At 37.4% G+C, this 20,523-nt stretch overlaps 1 protein-coding gene across 2 annotated transcripts in view; it reads right to left on the bottom strand.

Annotated features, from left to right (window-relative positions):
• Positions 1-1,820: 1,820 nt before the first annotated feature.
• KDM1B (lysine demethylase 1B) overlaps positions 1,821-20,523 on the bottom strand; it is a 26,784-nt gene continuing 8,081 nt past the window's right edge. For both annotated transcript variants that reach the window (XM_050321056.1, XM_050321065.1), the window contains 15 exons: positions 19,942-19,980; positions 18,684-18,888; positions 17,412-17,596; positions 16,374-16,550; positions 15,361-15,435; positions 14,662-14,799; positions 13,029-13,200; positions 11,922-12,049; positions 10,382-10,513; positions 9,914-9,988; positions 8,885-9,001; positions 8,225-8,350; positions 6,624-6,746; positions 4,950-5,102; positions 1,821-4,782 (listed from right to left, as the gene is read on the bottom strand). In XM_050321056.1, the coding sequence (XP_050177013.1) occupies positions 4,699-4,782; positions 4,950-5,102; positions 6,624-6,746; positions 8,225-8,350; positions 8,885-9,001; positions 9,914-9,988; positions 10,382-10,513; positions 11,922-12,049; positions 13,029-13,200; positions 14,662-14,799; positions 15,361-15,435; positions 16,374-16,550; positions 17,412-17,596; positions 18,684-18,888; positions 19,942-19,980 (1,929 nt within the window). In that variant the 3' untranslated portion in view covers positions 1,821-4,698. The remainder of the gene's footprint in view (positions 4,783-4,949; positions 5,103-6,623; positions 6,747-8,224; positions 8,351-8,884; positions 9,002-9,913; positions 9,989-10,381; positions 10,514-11,921; positions 12,050-13,028; positions 13,201-14,661; positions 14,800-15,360; positions 15,436-16,373; positions 16,551-17,411; positions 17,597-18,683; positions 18,889-19,941; positions 19,981-20,523) is intronic.

The following is a 20,523-nucleotide window of genomic DNA, read 5'->3' as shown; positions in this document are numbered from 1 at the left end:
GACTTGCAGAAAAATGGGCTGACAGGAATCTCATAAAGGCCAACAAAAACAAATGCAGCATCCTCCTTCTGGAATGGGGTCATTCCATAGCAGTGTGGGTGGGGACAGTGGTGTCTTCCTAAGCAGCTTTGCAGAAAAGGACCTGGGCAGGGGCAGATGGTTCTCGCAGACAGTGAGTTGAGCCCAGTTCAACAGTGTGCCCTTCTGATAAGGAAGCAGTCAGGGTGGCAAGTGTGGAGCCAACAGGCTAAGGGAAGGGACTGTTCCTCCTGTACAGCACTTAGTGAGCCCACCTTGGCAGCACTGTGTCCAGCTTTGGGCTCCCTGGGGCAAGGCAGGCATGGACGCTGTGGAGTGAGCCCAGGGCAGGGTCACCAAGATGATGAGGGGGCTGGAGCACAGAGTAGAGGAGGGAAGGCAGAGAGAGCTGGGCTTGTTCAGCCTGAAGAAGAGATCCATGAAGGGGGATCATGCTTGCAGTGTGCAACTACCAAATGGGAGAGTATGGGGAAGGCAGGGCCAGGCTCTGCTTGGAGGTGCAGAGGGAGAGGACAGGAGGTGACAGGCACAAGCTGGCACCAGGGAAACTGCAGTTATTTGTTAGGGGAAGAGAAATTTCACCTTGAGGGTGGTCACACACAGAAATGGGGCCTGGAGGAGCTGTGGAATCCCCGTTGTTGGAGATACTCAAACCTCAGCTCTGAGCAACCAGCTCTGCGTTGGCCCTGTTCCAAGAAGCAGCTTTGGTACCAGATGATCTCCAGAGGTTCTGGGGATAAGAGGATGGCAGTATTATGTAACCTGCCCTGCCTTTTCACCTGACCTTGTTCTGGACTGCAGCTAGTATAGATTCACTATTTCACTTTTATCGTTGTACTAAGTTTTAGACAGCTGGACTAAAAGGAAAAAAATATGCTCTTACAGAGTTTTCTTGATGGATTGTCATTCTTTGAGGAGTGTGATGACATCTTCTGATTTGTACATTATTTTAAAAAGCATCATCAGTATTTTGTTTCTATTTTAAAGATTGTTATTCTTAGAATAAAGTTAGCATTTTTCAAAACCAGTATGAGATGTAGTGAGTTAGCATTTCAAGAACAAAGCACATCTTCAGGATACATAATTTGAACTGTTCACCAAGTACGACATGGTTAGGCAAAAGCAGTGAATCTTCTCCACAGTAATGCTTTCACTAGTTCAGACCTACATGTGGGTGAAATAAACTTTCAAAGCAGTAGGAATACTTTTTTTGAAGGCCTCTGTAGTCAGACTTAGACTAAATAAACACCTAACCTCCCATTCGAGAGGAACAATGTAGCATTCAAGTCAGTGTTATCAGAATTTGTCAGTGTTTCTACTTTAAACGTTTTGAGTGTGAAGTCAGGGGTATAGTGCTAGTAGGAACCTTTTGGGACCTCAATCCTACAAAGTGTTCACCCTACACTTATTCAGTGAAAAGCATTAAATGGTTCCCTAGTGATATTTTTAAATTCTGGGCAGTGCTTCTAAATAATTATCACTTTAGCTTAAATTTCCTCTGGCTAAGGAAAATAATCTAATACAAGCTTCTGAATTGCTTCATAAAACTTTGAGGCAAAAGACACTGAAAACGTTATTGTCCAAAGAACGGCAGACTTAGTACTTAGAGCTCAGGGAAGGCTGTAAAGCAGCACTTCTGAGGAATTGTGTCCAGCTGTAGGAATATACTAAAATGAAATTTTAAGTCAGTATCAAGTGTAACACAAAAGGAGGCTTAGCCACTCATTAAAGGAAAAAAGAAAAAAAACACCAACAAAACCAAAACAACCAAAACAGGGGTGTCCTGTGAATACTTTCCAGTTTTATTCTGCTGCCATAACATAGTCACACAGAAGAATTTTATTTGTAACAGATCATGCTCTGCATTCAAATCTTTTTTTTAATAACATTTAAACAAATCTACTCAAAGAAAACATTCCCCAGTTCTTTATTTGAGGGAATAAATTAAACACAAAATACATACATGCTTGAAATAAATTTTAACATAGATATGAACAAAAAATTTGGGCAACATTAAAGAATGAAGTCTCAGAACCAGCCTGATGTTCTTATACATTTCAAGTGAATGTAAATTAAAATGGAACATACTTATTTTAGTTACTCCTCAAAATTAAGTGCAGCACAACACAGTTTAAGTGCCCTGGCACCAAAATAATATACAAATAATTAATAGACTAGGCCATTGATTAAATTTATCATTTGTTATGCATTTTTGTAATGCTGTAAGTGTGCCTCATCTAAAGCCAAATATGACAGTATTTGTTCATGTCCATCTCTCTTCTCTAGGATATAGCATTTATCTACCTGCAAAGTTGCAGGTAGATTGAAAACCCAAATAAGAATTAACAGGATGCCATTAAGCACGTTCACACAAACTTTGGACTGCAGAAAAGGATGCTGAGCTAAACTTCCCAGACCATTCCTCCCTGAAATGTGACGTGTTTATATGTTAATAAGCTGACTGAAGTTTTGAACAAGGTCAGCTGAAGCAGCCACGGAATATAATGTTTTGGGCTTATAGTAATAAGCTTTTTTCCCACCACCAGAAGCTCCTCTGCTAATAATTTGTCATATATGGTAAAGTGGGAAAGAAACTGGGAACTCAAAACATACATAGCTCTCAATCTTTCCCAAAGTTAGGCCACAAGGTGGCCTGTAATATATGAAATTAACAAAGTGCAAATGACTACCAAAAGAAAAATTTGATGTCTGGTTATTTTTTATCATCAGAGAGCTTTGTCTTGCTTCTTGTAGCCTTTAAATTACAATTTAATACTTGGAAATTCTTTAAAACTGTACATACTAGCATTTATGTAGAGCAAAATTATGAAAAAATTCACTCTTCCTATTAATTCATATAGCCCAGCTTTAAGAAGCAGAACAGAATATATATCTGAAAAACATCTGGTTATATAAACATCTTCACCTTGGAAATTAGAGATTAAATAAAGGGTTTTTAACAATATCACAGCTACTCTAAAACCAAAATATTACATATTTGAAAAGAAGGATTGCATTTATTCAGTAGGGCCCTGGTGGTGGTCAAAGCCAGGTTAGGTAAGGCGTTGAGCAACCTGGTCATGTCAGAAGTGTCCCTGCCCATGGCAGGGTGGGTTGGGACTAGGTGATCTTTAAGGTCCATTCCAACACCTTTAACATTCTATGATTCTATGATTTTTCTTAAGGTTGCCTGTTTTTTAACAAGGATACAGCTTTATGGAAATAAGCACTGGAACTCAAAAAAAAAAAAAACCAAAACACCAAAAAAACCCCATTAAATTGCTACGTCATTCCTAAATGAAGAGAATAAAAAAAGACAAAAGCCTATGCAGAAGAATGGGGGTGAATAGTATCAGTGCTTATGTTCATTTTAGAAAGCATGAGGGTTTGTATAACAGTGAGGTTATAGGGAAGGTATGAGGGAAGAGATCTAAAAGTAGATTTTAATTTCTTTTTTCATTAATACCATTTTAGTGGAGCAGTATTACAACAGAGATTCTGATTGTGTCTGTCTTGTTTCTGTTAAAGAATATTTTCTCCTCTGTCTCATGGAAAAGTTACTAGATAGATGTTTAGCCTTTACTGAATTACTCCCATTTGTTTTTTTTAATAATATTCTAATAAGAAAAAAAAACTTCAAGTCAAAGTGCAAGCCACCATCTTTCAGCCCTTCATAAAAGAGTTAATATTTTTCCCCATTCATCTTCACTTATTTTTTAATATAAAAGCTGAATGAGTTTAGTCCTTCACCCCCCACTGTACACTCAAATTAGTAGATAATTCCTCTACTCAGCCCAAATGAATTTGGAAGTTTGTTTTCAAAATAATCATAGAAATACAATATTTTTAAGCTGTCCTGTTTCTACATGACCAGAAGCAATGAGCAAATCTAAAATACTAGCCTATTATTGTAACAAGAATTCCTCTGAATAAGTAGCAGAGAATATTTCAAAGCTTTTAAAAGTAATGTAAAAATTAATTTTTCAAGTTTTATTTAGCTACAATAACCTTTCTATGATTGCACTGTAAACTGTTCCAGCTCATTTATTAAAGGAACAAACTTCATATTCCAAAGCCCACTTAGTGAAGCTAAGAATATGAAAAAGTATTATAGAAAAGTTTATTGATTGCAAGTGGGAAAACTGATCGTTGAGTTCCTTCCTACAATAATTATAGCATTTTTCTAGGCTATTCAGGCTCTTGGAAGCCTGTATGAACTCCTATGAGCATAATCAACCTGAGAAGCACAATTAGTGGAAAATTCCCATCATCATAACTAACTGCCAGCATTTTTAATGCTGTATATAACTTTTAGTCTTGTTTTAATCTGACCTTCTGAAATGAAGGTTCACAGTAACATGACTTGAGCCATACAGAAGAAGACTCGACAAAAGCCCTCTTCCTTAAGCTGTGGTCAGGGATTCCAATGTGACTCCTGCTAGTAATACCTTAGCTGGAAAAAAAAACCCCAACAATATGTATCATCAGGGCTTAAAAATGGGGTGGGGGGGAGAAAGAGGAGAAGATGAAGATTTTATCTTCAGGTACCATATACTATTCAAGTACCACATAGGAAAAAGGCAGCAATAGGAAACTTGAAGATAATTTTACCCACAGAAAACAATTAAAAATATATCTATAAACACAAAACTTCAGTACTTAAAATGCTGCTATTTTGCTCGCTTCTCGAACCCCACTCAAGTAAGCTCCTGTAACTGTCTGAGGAAAGTGCCTATTTGTGGCCTGTATTATAAAAAAAAAAAAAAAGAAAAAAGTTATTTGTTTCTAAAACTATTAGAACAGAATATTTATATACTACCTCTAGGTTAATGGTGGTGTTTAGCAAAACACAATCTTCCATAAGAAACTGCTCCCTGATAACCTTAGTTGCCAGTAACAAAGATACTTACCTCACCAGCAAAAAAAATTTTTCCTTGTATGTCTTCAGCTATAATGTCATAAGCTTCCCCGCTGCCCCCTGTTTTCACAAAACTGTATGCCATCTGGAGCCAAGGGTCATTGCTCCATCGGGTAACAAAAAACTTCACTGGGTCAGGAACCTCCTGCATAATTAACACAGAAGTTATGCACTGCAAAGAAAAGTTCATAATTGCATAGCTTTTTCTCATAAACAGTTTCTTATAATTTTTAGAGTATGGAGTAGTATTAAGATACAGACTAGATTGCATTTGGGAATTAAATTCTGATTTTTTTTATTTTAGTACTAACCACAAAGATAATTTTTTTGGCTAGATTTGCCTGATGCCTGAAACATCACAGTTGCATTGTTTTGAATGCAACAAATCTCCGTATTGTAATATACCTAGAACTACACATGATAAAAAAAAAAATCCTCAAAATACATACATAATCTTGTAAACAAATACAATACTGATAACATTATTCAACATGTTAATATGAATAACAGAAGTGATTCTGTCTTGGCTAGGCATAATGCTTTGCTACTTTTAGCTAGATAATTTCTAGATAATTTTATTCCAACAGAGAGAAATAAGATAACTTATCTAAGATCAGGAAAAGCTGTCTTGAAAACTAGGTTCAGGGAGAAAACAAAGACCAGAAATTCAGTGTCCACAGCTGAGCCATGACAGTAATACCATGTATTCTTTGTCACATCCCAGGATGCAAATTCCACATAATTCTACTAAAAAGAGCCTGGATAACACTTGTAAGAAGGCTGTCAACTACAGCTGCGGCCCCCTCTGGAGGAGCTCAAGAACAAGTAAACAGAAGCACCTCTGGTTTCCTGTTGCAGAACATCTGGTATTGACAAATAGACTGTTACATTCAGGCAGCACTAGAGAGACTAAAGCTCAAGCAATCCCGACAATGACTAGCCAAGTATGGGAAGTTTCACAGGCATCCCAGAAGTTCTGGTACACCCCTGGACGCCATCTTGCCTTTGAAAATCCTGCTTGGATTTTGGAATTGTCGACAAGTGACTGAAATTCACAACTGCTATAAACCACAGAGACAGGCATCAAAATCACTCTTCTAGACCACACTGGCACCAAAAACAAAGACCTACGTTCTCATGAGACCAAAATAGCAGGTATGTGGACTTCCATTGCACGTGGTTCTAGTAACAATAAAGCCATTATTGAAAGTATGTTTTCTAGGAATAGTTAAGTTTTCAGATGCTGAAGTTCCTCCAAGATCATTAATTCTAATATCTGAAACATCAGTAAAACTTGAGAGCTCATCCCTGAACATTATTAACACAATCATTCCTTGGGATCTACCTGCTCTGAGTAAATTAACAGAAGCATTACTGTCTCTAGAGTAGAATGCAAATAACATTGCTAAGTGACAGTGTTATGCCCCAGATTTCTCTGATTTGCCTATTAGTTTTTATCCGAATGATGATCTGAGGGAAGGAAAAAAGGTAGAATTTTTTATCTAATGTTTTTTTACAATCAGGATGCAGGGCCTGTGCAAGATAACTTTGCCTATACCTCCAGGTAAAATGTCAATGGTTTTCCTATACACCATGAAGTACTACATTTGAAAGCTTTATGTCTGTTGGCAAGTTAATTCATCTCTTAATAAGAGGCTTCTCTTACCTGCTCCTTAAACAGCTCTCTGAGTACAGTCATACACTGTTGCAGTACTTGTTGATCATCTAAATTCTTAATGGTTGCCACAGCATCTCCAGTGACCACTGACATTAAAATGCTTTCTTTGCCCTAAAAACAAGACCTCATTAGGTTATTAAGTATTTCTTGAAGAGTCCCTTTTAGCTGGTATTGCAAAGATATTTTCAGCTGCAAAGTAACTTTTGTTCTAGAGGAAAGTGAGTTTGATTCCTTAGAATAAAGGGTGCATATTCTACAGTATTTATGCTCAAATTACTACATCTTCTGATGTCTTGTTCACAGATCTGTTACAGTCAGCCCCTTTTACAACTTACTGAATTAACTGAAAACTTCCTATCTGCCTATTTAAAGGCAATACAAAAAAAAATTACATTTATAGGGCTATTCTTTGTGTGACCTCTTAAGCTCCCATTCCTTGCCAAACTTCTACCTCAGCTATACTCCATTTTCAAATGGTGATGACAAAGAGAATCTATTTAAATAGTGGTTAGATATGTTTTGGATTAGGCCAATACTAAGTTCTTACCAGCAGATTTTGGACCAAGAAATGAAAGGTCTACTGATATTTTGTTCCACTTCAAGATATCTGCTAGCATGCAGAAGTTTTAGAGATGAAGTGGTGACTATGGAAGAGCACACAGGTTCTCAACTCCTTTAAAGAACACTCCGTCTCTTGTTTATATAAGGCAATTCTTCTGTTACTTAACTTGATAACTAGCAGGGAATAGTTATCAAGGAAATAAGAATTATGTCTAGTGTTTCTGGACAGCACCAACACACTGAACCTCGTGTAGAATGAGCTTAAAAGTACTGGAGAAAACTCATTCAATCAAAGTTGTATGCAAGTACAAATAATGTAGTAACAGAGCACAGTTTTCACAGGATGGTTTCCTTTTGAAGTAAAACATAAGGTTACAAAATGGCCTTTTAATTGCTGCAAAGTAGTAAGCAGAAGTTGTTGGAAAGGTATGAAAAGGTATAATATAAATATGTGATGTGTCTGCTTGGACATCCCTTGGCAGAGAAGAGAAACATGATGTCAGTGCACTGGTTTGAATTTGCTTTGAAATTCATGAGTTTGGGACTGACCTGAGACCTCAGTTTCATGCAAAACTTGGTGTTTGTCTTTTCTTCTGCTATTGCACAGAGTTATTCAGGCTACTGCAAGCCTGTTAAGTGTTAGTAAGCCAGAATGATCTTTTTAACAGGGTTTTTAGCTGATTTAAATAAGCAAAACAGAAGTCCTAAACTGGAAGTGAGGGGCAGACTTTTTCCCACATTGGTAGATCTAAAGTAAGGTATTAGACACTTATTTTCAGGATAGCTAGAGAATGTACTTGCTTTGTATATTTGTATATTACTTTGTATCCAAACAATGGAAAACATTCCCATTTATTACAACAAAGTATCAATCATCTTTTCCTTGATAAATAACACTGCTTCCACTGCTTTTAACAGTAGCAAAGGTGGGGGGAAGAAGAAAAATTTCATTTTTCAGTAATTATTGCACCTAGAATCCAAAGTGCATTTCTGAAGGGCCAACAGAAAATACAGCTAGCCTATCATACCTCCGGATCCATATCATAGAAAACACTAAAGAGCCCACGTTGGCTAGAATTGGGTGGAACGTGACCAAAAAAATCAGCTCCTTGAATTTTACTGTCCCAAAATCTGTAAGGAAACTGCAAGGCAATCTAGAAGGAGAGAGAGAAAGATAGAATTAAACCTTTTGATATCGCAAAACTTATAATGGGATATGGTACATGTTCTTCTAAATCTTTTTCTTTCCTGTTTCCACTCATTTAGAGACACATAGTTCTGTGAGTCTCAACAGAGAATACGTGGGCCTGTTCTCCAAGGGGGACAGGCAAAGAAAAAAAATGCTAATCTCATAAATTGCAAATGCACAAACTATCAAATTCACAATGAAACTCACTGTGTAAAATACTCAAGAAATTCAGCAGATTTTTTGGCAAACCTAATGTAGTACTTAAGTGATCCCCATCCTCTGTTGGAAATTTCTGAATCTTGCCTTTAAATTTCAGCTTTGGTATACATCCTGTTTCTGACATTACTCTGTTACAGGGAAGGCTGTGTTTTTGCACTGGGAAAGGGTACGGAGATTTTACACCGGTCAAATACTTTCAGTATTCTTTGCAAAAGCAGGAGGGACAAAACAGCCAATGTTTCTATGAAAAGAAAACTAAAGATAATATAAGATCACTTACCTTCTCAATGACTCCTGCTCCCAAACTATTAATGGCTTTAATCTTTTTTTCTGATAGTGGAGGATTAAACTGAATGGCATTTTTCTGAAGAAGGGCCAGTGGTACAGTCACTAATACCTGAAAGAAATAGCTACAATCACAACAATAGCAAAACCTGAACACTGCACTTAAGCCTCACAGCATCCTATTAATATCTTGGATTATTCTTGTACGATGCAGCGTAATAACTCACCAAACATTTCTAGATTAGTGTCTGGTGTTAGTTCCCATTAATGGGAAACACATGCCTTACATTCAGGTGAGAACAGATCCCACAGTTCACTGATGTTAAGTCATAGTCTGTTGAACTGCTTGTATCAGAGTGGCTAATCATTCTACTAATACTTCCTGCAAATGATAGTCAATGGCTTTCAGATTAACAAAACTGTCTTTTTGAAAGGAGAGATGGTCAGTATTTTGGTTTGGCTTTAATTCCTTCACAGATCCCTTCTCTTGAAAATATGCTCAGTAACACTGTTGATGTCAACCCAATTTTATCAAGCTTATGTATCATTTTAAAAATTACTAAAAGCTAAACTGCTCAGCATGAAGAAGGTGGGAATACAGGCAATAAGGGAAACTGAAATATATGGATTGTCAAATCATGCATATCAAAGTGCAGATTTTAACCGGGCAGCTTCACATCCAAAATGGGGTAAATTCAAATCCTAAATGAGCAGGGAATGCAACTAGATAAGAAAAATGTCACTTCAAAAACCAGATAAAAATCTAATTACTTCACATTTTTAATACTAACTTTATAGTACTTAATTCTTCAAATCAGCTTGTAATCAAAAACCTCAAGCATGCTCACCAAAAATTAGGCTCTAGGACACCCAAAAACAGGTCACGAGAATACATGAGTATTCATCTTTGAGTGGGGACAAACTGGACTAAAGTCTTCTGAAAGCGAAAAAAAAAAAAAAAAAGACAAAAAGGACATGTACTGTGTATTCCCTAAAATACTTTATCTTGAAGCATATTGGATACCTTTTGTGTTGTCCACACTGTTCCATCTGCAGTAGTGACATGTACTTCTTCACCAGAATAGTCAATACTCTGTACCTATTGAAAGACAAACAGAAAGATTATACTACAAAATGTACAACATGCAATGCAAATTCCAACAAGAATAGCTAATATAACACCAATCTGCAAACTAGAAAGTGAGAAACTTCCAATATTTCCAGAGAAATACTGAAAGACAAAAATTAGCGTCCACGGAAGATGAAAAAGAAAAATCATCACAATTCTAACACATAAGATCATCATATCATAGTATTTAAGTACTGACAGTCCTCTAAGAGGATTTCCAGAAACATGGAAATCGTCCTCTTTTTTTTTTTCCGAAGACAAGTTGACATAATCACAGGCCCAGATTTGCCTGGTCCAAAAGAATACCTAGATATGACTGAGTGCTTAAAAGCAATTCAAGACAGGCTCTGCTTCCAGACTCACTGGGAAATTCAGCTGGATGTCCAGCCCTTCTGCCAACTTCTCAATCACAGTTGAATATCCCACAGTTAGAAGAGTGTGATCTCCAGCAAACTGGGCAAAAAATTCATTGTGGTCCCATGAGCGTGCAGATACCTGTGAACAGAACATAAATAGCTATTGCTACTGGTGAGGGGACATGGGTACTAGCAAAAGTCCCCTTAGCAAGTGGGAAAAGAAGTGTATCACCAGAATTTATGGCAACGCTGACAAAATCAAATTGCTTATTTACCTAGTGCTACTGTACAACATATGAATTGCTGGATTAAGAGCAATCATAACATGGGTTGCTCACTAGCAGGTAGTTTATAGTTCTGCTTGGAAGAGAAAACAAGCAAAGTTGTACAAAAATCCAGGTGGATGGCAGTGTATTTATTTCAGTTGTCTGTATCCAGCAAAGAAATCAGATTTTACAGCCTTAGGACTTCATATAAAAATGGAAATACCTTATTTCCGAACATGAAGCGGAAAATAAGACACTAAAAAAAACTCAACGGAATTTTTCTGTCACTTTGGAGGTTTCTCCATGATAGCTTTCATTGGTCTTCTCCCCCAACCCCTGCAAACTTACAGGTAGTGAAACAGTGGAATTTGCACTAAGCAATTACCACTTAGCAGTGAAAAGTCTGAAGTAATTCCTAAATGCCAATTCCTATCACTGCAGTTGCATTTACTCCATATTTTAATTTTAAAATTAATGGTAAGATCAGATCTTTCTTGTTTCCCCTGAGTGCTCGTGGAGTATGAAAACTTGACATATCAAAATATTTTCCACTGACTGCCATGGTACAGCACTGTCTTGCAGATTTTTGTTAGGTTCTTATGGGCTTCTCAGTTCAGATCAGATTTGTGCATCTGCACGTATCAATCAGCTGTCCCACTGCCACAGTACAATTGACCCTAAATATCTTTAAATGTGGCAAAAGCAGAGAGTAAATAATGCACTGCAAACAACGTCAAACTTCGGTATTTCCTGAAGCTGCTTGGTTAAAACTGAAGTCTTGAGGAGAGCCAAGGATCACATAGCCAACAGAATACCTAGGAGTGGAGAACTGGGGCCCACCATCAGGGTGTTGGAACACTTCAGAAGTTAAATGCATTTATTCTCAAGATACCTAGCAGGGTAGAGAAATACCTCCGTTTTCAAACACAGAACTGAGAAGCAGACGTCACACACAACATCTGAGGAGGAGTAACTCTCCTGTGAATCTACCACCCAGCACCTCAGCAAAATGCCCTACTCTCTACTAACCATCTACTCTCCACTTCAGCATTAAAGAGAAACCTGCTGGAAGCACATTAAGAACTCCCATCAGATTACCTAAGGCAGTACTGGAGTTGGTGTCTTAGTGCTTTTAAGGAACAAGTTAGGGATGGAGGAACAGTAGGGATAGCTGATTCTCCCTCTGGGGCCATGGAATGGATCAGGTGACTTCTCAATGTTACTTCCAACCCCTTTTTCTGTGGAGCTCAGCCACTTCAGAACACAGCTGTCAAAACTCACCTGAGAGAGATTGCTGCCACAGGCATACTCCAAATTACTGAGATGGAACTGTAGTACTTTTTCTTCCAGCTCACTGAATTGGATACCAGACTCCTGAATAAAGGCTTTATAGATCTCTTGTATTTTTTCTGTGAAAGAACACGTTTAAAATAAGAATATATCACAATTCATCATAAGTCCTACTGCATTTCAACACGCTATTCTCTATATCATAGGATTTTCAAGCTTATTGCTAATTTGTACAAAAATGTTTTTCTTCCTGTCGAAATAAATAAATAATTTAAAACAAAAAACAAACAACAAACAAAAAGGCAAAACCAAAAAACAAACAACAAAAAAACACCACCCACAAGATCTTTCCAGTGACAAAGTATAACTTTGTTGTTTAATCACAAGTTTCCCTAGTAAAATCTTGTTCAAGAATACATAGCTTCAGGAAAAATAGAGGTTAAAATTGCTGAGAAAAAAGAGAAAACTAAACATGCTATGCAACAGCACAGCTGAGCTAGCCAGATGAGATCGAAGAGAAATTAATTGCTTAGCTATCATCAATATACAGTTAAGATATTTCAGGTAAAATACACTTTATGATAATGGAGGATACTTGCAAATAAATCCTGATAATTTTTTACAAAATCAAAAGAGCTGAGAAATTGGATCCAGAATTCACTGAAGAACATAGGAGTTGCTAATTCTGTCTTGCAGAATCCGTGCTGAAGAGGTTTGGGAGGCAAACATTTCTGAGCAAGTTTATTTTTTGCTGATGAGCTTGCACGCTGGAAGTGTGGTGGGAGGCGTTACCAATGGAGATGGGACTATTCTTGCCGGCAGAAGGCTTTGATCAGGCTCTTTTTTAGGCAGATTAGTCAAAATGTATAAGATTTACAGCTAGCTATGGCCTGCTTCAGCCAGAAGCAAGTCTTTCGAACTGCTAGTGCCTCTAGTTGTATTGAAGAAGCTCCATCATGAAAACAAGATACTACTGAGAAGTCCCTTGGATTTAAGGTCAGATATGCACTTTTAAAAACGTCTGATGTAAGAGTCAGTTTAATATAAAAACTATGAACTCAGCCAACATCTTCACTTTGCAGTACATCTCCCACTTACCACCAAGAGGAACGTCTTGATGTTGGGTTTTATCTTTTCTCCACTCAGAGACGACATCTAGGATGGCATTGAAATGAAAGTCCATGCGTTTATCAATAGTGGGATCTGTTATCCTTCCGCCTTCCTGGATCAAGTCACATTTCTCCCCTAGTTTGTGCATTTTAATGCCAAGCTTAAGAAAGAGACATTTTATTTCTTTTTTTAAGGATGGAAAAACTACAGTGCCTATCCTGCTCAAAGTTATTTTAAATAAGATGAATCCCTCAGACTTAAGTAATACCACTTAAAGCACTTCTACAACTTTAAATAGTCAGATTAACTCTTGTTTTCCTAAAACTGGAATAACAAGAATCCTTCTGTCTGTTAATTGTTCACAAATCATTTTCTCCCACTTTTGCACCCTTTTCTTTATTGGGGATTCATGGAAACTTCCTCTCCAACTTTGCTATCAGGCCAGGGGCTAGTACAGAGATGCAAAGTCTGGTAATCAAACATGATGAACCAGTCTCCTTTACTTCTACCTCAATTTATTGTCTAAATCACAGTTAAAGTAAGCTCCTTTCTACAACTTCCTGGTGCCTGAGCCCTAAACAGTTCCCTGAATTCAGGAACTGACAGGATATTGCTTGCTGGTTACCACCAATTTTATTAACAACCAAGCAAAGAAAGAAATTATTTGGAATTAAGTCTAATACCTTGCTTTGCTTGTCCAACTTGCATCAAACACAACAGAGCTAAATCAGAATAAAGACGTTTTTATGTTCTACAGAGTCAGTCCGGAGAAAATAGCTTGAACATAGTGCTAATTTCTTCCTAGTGCCTTGTTACTTAGGGCGTGCTCCAGTGTCTGTCACATATCCTCACATCTCTCTAGGCTGTTGGTCACCCCTGCAGATCTCAAGATACAGTTGTACTTCCAATGAAAGATGACATTAAATGATCACAAAGGGAGGAGTACTCAAAGTGCATTACAAAAGTCATTGTTCCTCACCTAATAAATAAAACATGATTTTTTAAAAAATAAAAGTTTCCTCATGACACTATAGAGCAACTAAGCATTCAAAATGGCATGGGCTGGATTCGCACGCATCTCTGAACAAAGTCCGTACTCAGGTTCCACTTGGAGAAATTCAGCTGCCTGCCTCGAAAAAACCTAAACCAAACCAGCAAATAATAACAACTTTTAAAGAAATTGAACTGCAGCATGTTTACATCAGTAGTTGTTAGGCATATTAATCTTAACTTGCGTGGAATTCAACTAGAAATGTCAAGGCACAGCAACGGCAAGTCTGTCACAGAAGCAATAGCCTCCCACAGTAAAGCCTTTCTCAGCCCTAAGGAACTCTGCTGAGGTCCTTTTACATGATATCTTAAGGAAAGGGGAAAAAAGTGGTTCTGAAGCTGGTGCCACCTTGCTTTACTTTACATAATGTGCTTGAAACCATTCTACAGCCCTTCTCCATTCCCACCTGTTATCAAAGCTATAATAGCAACATGGAGTTTACTTACAAGGCAGGACCGGTGTTTAAATCACATCACAAAAAAGGACTCCCACCCTTACCCAGCCACCTGAACCTGGCTTTAACAACAGTTTTTCACTAGTGATAACGTATGACCACTGCAGGGAACCCACTTGCTCACACATTAGTGCCACTGGGTTGTTGACACATCCATTGACGATTTGTGCACCTCTTCCAACAGTGACTCCTGTGAACGTCTTATCATCCCACACTCGGCCACCGATTCTGTCTTTAGCTTCTAAGACAATGACCTATGGCAAAATGCAGCTTAGTAAATTGTAATATTTAATTATATTAAACATATCTGTTCAACTCCAGAGCAAAGGAGAAAACAAAACACAAAAAAACACCAGCAATGCTAACAATCTTAACACTTCATTTTCATTTGTGGATCCTTTGTAGTTAATTTATGCATTTAAATTGTCTTTTAAGGGTTACCCTTTGGGATATACACATACAGAGATAACTGTCACTTTAGAAACAACCATTATTTTTTAAAAAAGCTAAAGACCTATTCAGGAAATCTCAAAATTGGAGCTTAAGTCATGCTACAGACTATTAAACACAATTATCTGGGTGTAGTGTCTCTATAAAATATATGCTGCATGCTTTGTTAAATTGTAGATACAAATAAATGATGTTTTTAAGCATCAGATTTATTCAGCAAACCCCCAGATTTTATAAATTAATTAAGATACCCTATACATACATGTTTGTAACAAGAATGCAGGGTTTTTTTCATTTTGATAAAAAACACTTTAAAAGCAGAGGAAGTCTGATTTTTTTAGGTAATATACTCTAAAGCTTCTTACCTTAATTCCAAAGTTGTGCAGTTGTCGAGCTGCTGCTAATCCTGCTGCACCAGCCCCAACAATAATGACAGATTTCTAAAAAATATTAAAATATTTAAATAAATAAAAATAGTTAGAACTAAAATAGAAATTATCATTTCATTCTCATTTCTCTTCTTGCTAATGTTAAAAATATCTGTAGGTTTCAGAAGTCTAGGCTCTCTTGTCCTCTGAAGTAATCCATGATAACTTTTAGAGATGACAGCACATTTAATATAGAAAAAAGATCAATGGTAGCTTTGAAAATAGCTAAAAGTTTTTAAGGACTTCAAAAGAAGATGCCTCAGTTTCTCTTAAGAGAAACAGATGAAGTTATCAGTAACAAAAGTAGCAATATCTAACTGAAGTTAACAGATAAGAATCACACTTACCTTATAATGATTTCAATCTTAGATTGAGTTGACCAGTAAAAACTATCTTATAAATTAAAAACATATACAAATACACTTTCTAAATGTAATCATCTTAGAATTTCTAGAAGGTATTCCATTACAGAATACATTCATTTGGTAAGTTTTGGGTGCTGTCAACCAAATTGCTAGTCATCGACATGTACTCTTTAATCATAGCTCTTGCAAACCAACATGGAATAGGAGTTGCCTCATCTATGGGAGCAGAGGTGTATTATAGGGTTAAGCCACAAGAAGAACCTAAGGATGTTGTGTATTTTTCACACAGTTCTCATCCATCTGAACAGCTCATGGGAAGCACAAATCCATAGAACTAAATTCCACAGATTTTAGCAGGGAAAAAAATCCTTGTTGGGAAGAGTTTAGTGTCTGTAGCTTCCATAACCACTGAAGGCATATAGGAACAATGTGAAAAACTTGCCATGTGTTACCTTTTAGATGTACTTTTGCTTATCATTCCAGCCATTTAGGCAAATGAGAAAAAATCCAGAACAACAAAAAAAAATTATATATACCATATAGTTTTATAACGCTAATAATGTAGGGATTATTACAGCAACTTACATTGTGGTATTCCTTAGGAAGAAGGTACTGGTCAGAACTGACTGACAAAAGCCCTGTATTGATTAGCCCTTTCCTTGTCATAAAATAAAGTATCCTCTCCATTTCCTGTACACAGCGAATACGCACAAGCCCCCGAACAATGATATGATGGATACATTTTTGAGGGGTAAGAGCCTCCTGCAAAGGAGAAACAAAGAGTAGAAAAATGTTGATTTTCTAATATGCCATTTTATCATGTGGTTACATCATATTTAAACTGTAAAATGTGGTAAAAAAATCATGATTCAGGCTTCTGAGAGCATTTCAAAATCTGGAAATTTCTTGCTAGCCAGTTTTACACAGTAAGGTAACAATTTACTGAGATTAACATGGAATAAAAACAAATGAGTCTACAAGATGCTCCCACAAACTCCATGGTGTGTTTCATTAGTACAAGAATGGTATTGAAATGGATTCCTGTTTGCAAAACGAATCTATGTGGTGGCAATGCTCACAATGGCATTCCAAGTAAAAAATAGATTAATATCCAAAACCTTCACATAAATGCAGACATCCATATCAGAAAGCTATGGTATGTGAAACTTCAGCAGCCCTACTTAAGACCATGTCATAGAATTAGCCTAAGTAAAAAGACAATCACCTGTCCAACAGTGAGGTGGGAAAAAAAAATCATAAAGCATACACAAACACTATTTAGAAGTGCTTAAGCATCCCTTTAAAAAGTTAGACAGCTGGGCAGACACAGTAGAGTTTTAGTACTTTAAAAACTTTTGTATTCTACAGCAAAAGAATCTTCTATGCATTAAATCTAAAAAAAACCACAAACAAATAAACCAACCAAACAAAAAAGACACCTCAACCCCAAACACCCCCAAAAAACAGCCAGTCTTAGAATGGATTCTCAAAAATATGGGAGCAATTTTTCTGGTGCACGAAAAGACATCTAAGAAGAGAGTTCAATCCCTAAGAAGAGAGTTCACATCCCAGAAAAGTTGCTATTATTTCTAAACAAACAAATTAACTATCAGCATCTCTTACCTTGCAGTTTGTGTACCACAGAGCCAAAATCAAGTTTCTCAGTGCCAAGTACATGGTAGGGTCTCGTGAATATTCTGGGAACTCATAGAGCTCATCCAGTTCCATGACATCCGGCCTCACACAAAGTGCTTTCCCACATTCGTTGGGTTGGTAAAAAGGCTGGAAATACTTGTTCATGCCTGCAACTGAATAAAGACACACCAGCCACTAGTCATATCTTCATTACATCCTTTTCCCTCTAAGATGATCCATTGACCTCAAGCAGATAAACAAGTAGGGAAGCTTTCCAGTCTCTAGCCACCTCCAGAGTGATTCCATTTATACTGCTCTTCTCTCTCCTGCCCTCTAGGCTGTGCAGCACTAATTACTGTCCTGCTGCCTGATGGCTACACCTTGGACCTATCAGAGCTGTTTTGTCAAAGAAACAGTATGTGAGCTCCGATGCCAAGACGAGTCCAACAAGGAATAGGACCTAAATTCAAGTCTGAGGTCTAGCATCACTGTACAGGCTCAGGCAGCACTCTGAACTCATTTCTTCAACTCCCAGTACTGCCCAGAGTGGATAGTAACTAAAAGTAATCATCTTCCACGTGCAGATTTTGGTAGCTCTGTAAAATGTTTTCTGCTAAGCAGATAAATATCTGTTGAACAGATGAACAGATTTATTTTCAGGCCCTAAGGAGAGCAAAGCCTGCTAAGACAATACAGAATCTGAACTTCCCTCAAAGAACTCTCTTGAGATGAGTATGAGAATCCTGAATTACCTTTCTCCTTGCCTGACCTATTCTGCAAATCTGCACTCCCAAGTTGTTGCTCTCAGAGCTGTCACTAGCAAAAAACAATAACCTAAACAGAATCTGAGTGCCTTAAGAAATCAAATCCTTTTTTCCAAAGCCCCAAAGATCCACAATATCAAAACTAGCAGAATCCTGGGGTTTTTTTATACATCTTCATTTCCTTAAGAATGCAAACAGTCTTTAAGTACTCACATGTTAATTTCCTGTTTCTATAAACAAATTACAGGTGGTACACAAAAAGACTATGCAGTCTATGCTTACTCCCTAAAGAAATGCCATAGGAAATGTATTACCTTTATCTTAGAAATTAGTAAATGGCATCGAAGAAGTACAGAGGGAATCACACAGAGTGTGTGTATTAGTGCTGAGAACAGACCAGGTATTCTGAATCAGAATTATGTGCCTTCTGAACTCAGCTAAATGGCAAAATTTATCACACCTATTTAAGCAACAGAGCCCTGCAGATGGCCCTTACCAGTCAAATTAGGCACGCTCTTTAAGTGCTCTAACTTCACAAGGTTGGATTCACCAGGTAACCGATTAGTGCTGGTACAGGATGGACTCATGCCCACGCAGTCTGGATAATATGCAGCTAGAAAGGGAGCTGCCACACTGTCTTTCAGCAAAGGAGGGAGTATGAGCATGGAGTACCACCAATGGTCTGAAACTTCAGCCACTCTCTGGCCAAGCGGAGAAGTGAAGGAAAGAGGGGAGAAGAGAACACGTCAGTACTTTGAAAACGTTGGAAAATGAACCATTCTCCCCCCTCCCTCCAAAACTGAGATCAAAAAGCACTAGAAGTACCAATCTCAGAATTGTAAGTCATAAAGACATTTTCTCTCCCTCTTTCCCCTTCCTCAGCCTGACACAGAAAACCTCTAGTATTGATCTCTTCCTCAGAAACGGAGCTGAAACTTCACAAAGTCCACAACCACGTGGAAAGCAAAACAGATGAGACATGCCATAACACATCTATGCCTTATGCCTTTTATAAAACATTTGCAGTCATTTATGCATCCAGAAATCTGAACTTAGAAAAGTCTACACCAACTGATCAATTTAATTTAGATTCTCCTATTCCCACCAAAGACCTTTTAAAACCCTAAGAAATGCTAATGATTCTGCCTTAATTTACAAGTAAACATGCATTAAGGAAACAAAGCCACAAAGCTTCTACAAGAGTCAACAATAAGCCTGAATATGTTCCCTGGGATAGAGGTACCTCAGGTACACTTGTCCACATTAGCTTATTGAACATCAGATCACACGAAATCTGAAATGCAGGGTTACATGATCCCCTTGAAACACCAACATATATGTTGTATTATGAGGGAGAGGAGAGAGAAAACATGTTTAGATGTTCTCTTGCAGTCTTCAAAAAGAGGAGACTAGTTTGACTAAAGATAGAAAGACAAGGAAATTTTAGGATGAGGAATTTTATTTGAAAGCTGGCAACTGTTCTGCCTGATCAAAAATGAGAATTAGGAGTAAACCTTGAATCAAAGGGCCACAACTCAAAGACACCACAAACCACTTGAAGGCTAGTTGGTATGGTAAGGAAAAGGATGAGAAAGTAGAAGGCCCTAGGCAATGTTGCAAATAGCGTCTGGCAGCTTCCTGAGCAAAATGCATAAATACTGACATAATTGGCCAAGGACAAAAAAAAAAAAAGTGCCGTGCTATAGGATTCATTTCATATTCTAAGACGGATGAGGAGGACAGCCCCTACTCACCAAGTCCTCAGGCATGGAACACTGGTCTGAGCCCTCAGTCTGAAAGAAAAGTGAATGGTATCAGAGCTTTTAAGCTGTATAGCAAAAATTAAATATAAACCAAAGTAATTTTCTATGGCATAGTTTTTTAAACTAAAAAGTGTTAATGTCAGTCTTCTGACTGACAGTAGCAGAGCTGATTGTAAACAGAAAAATAGTAGAGAAACACGTGGGTTAAAAACACAATACACCATAAAGCAAAAGCACCCAAGAAAATGTTTCCCATTTTTTAAGTTAGTTTCTACTGATCAGACACTAAAATATACATTCTATTCCCTAAAATGGGGTGGAACACTGAAACAAATTAAGAAAAAAATACAGACTTTTATAGAAAAATTCTTAAAATATCCCACATTTTCCAAAGTGACTCTTCCAGTACAGACTATAAAAGAGAGTTTCTCATTTATTTTAAGAGTATCACAGAGTTCCAAGATTAAATGCTGATCCTTACATAGTCAGTTTTTTCAGGTTATGCTTTTTCATGTTATAAGTGCCATATAGATTCTATGGCACTTTAAAGACTCTTTAAAGACTCTCAAATTT

This window comes from Myiozetetes cayanensis, unplaced genomic scaffold (genome assembly GCF_022539395.1).
Source record: "Myiozetetes cayanensis isolate MyiCay16 unplaced genomic scaffold, myiCay2020 scf1, whole genome shotgun sequence".
In the NCBI taxonomy this organism is placed as follows: domain Eukaryota; kingdom Metazoa; phylum Chordata; class Aves; order Passeriformes; family Tyrannidae; genus Myiozetetes; species Myiozetetes cayanensis.
This window is presented reverse-complemented; position numbering and strand designations above follow the sequence as displayed.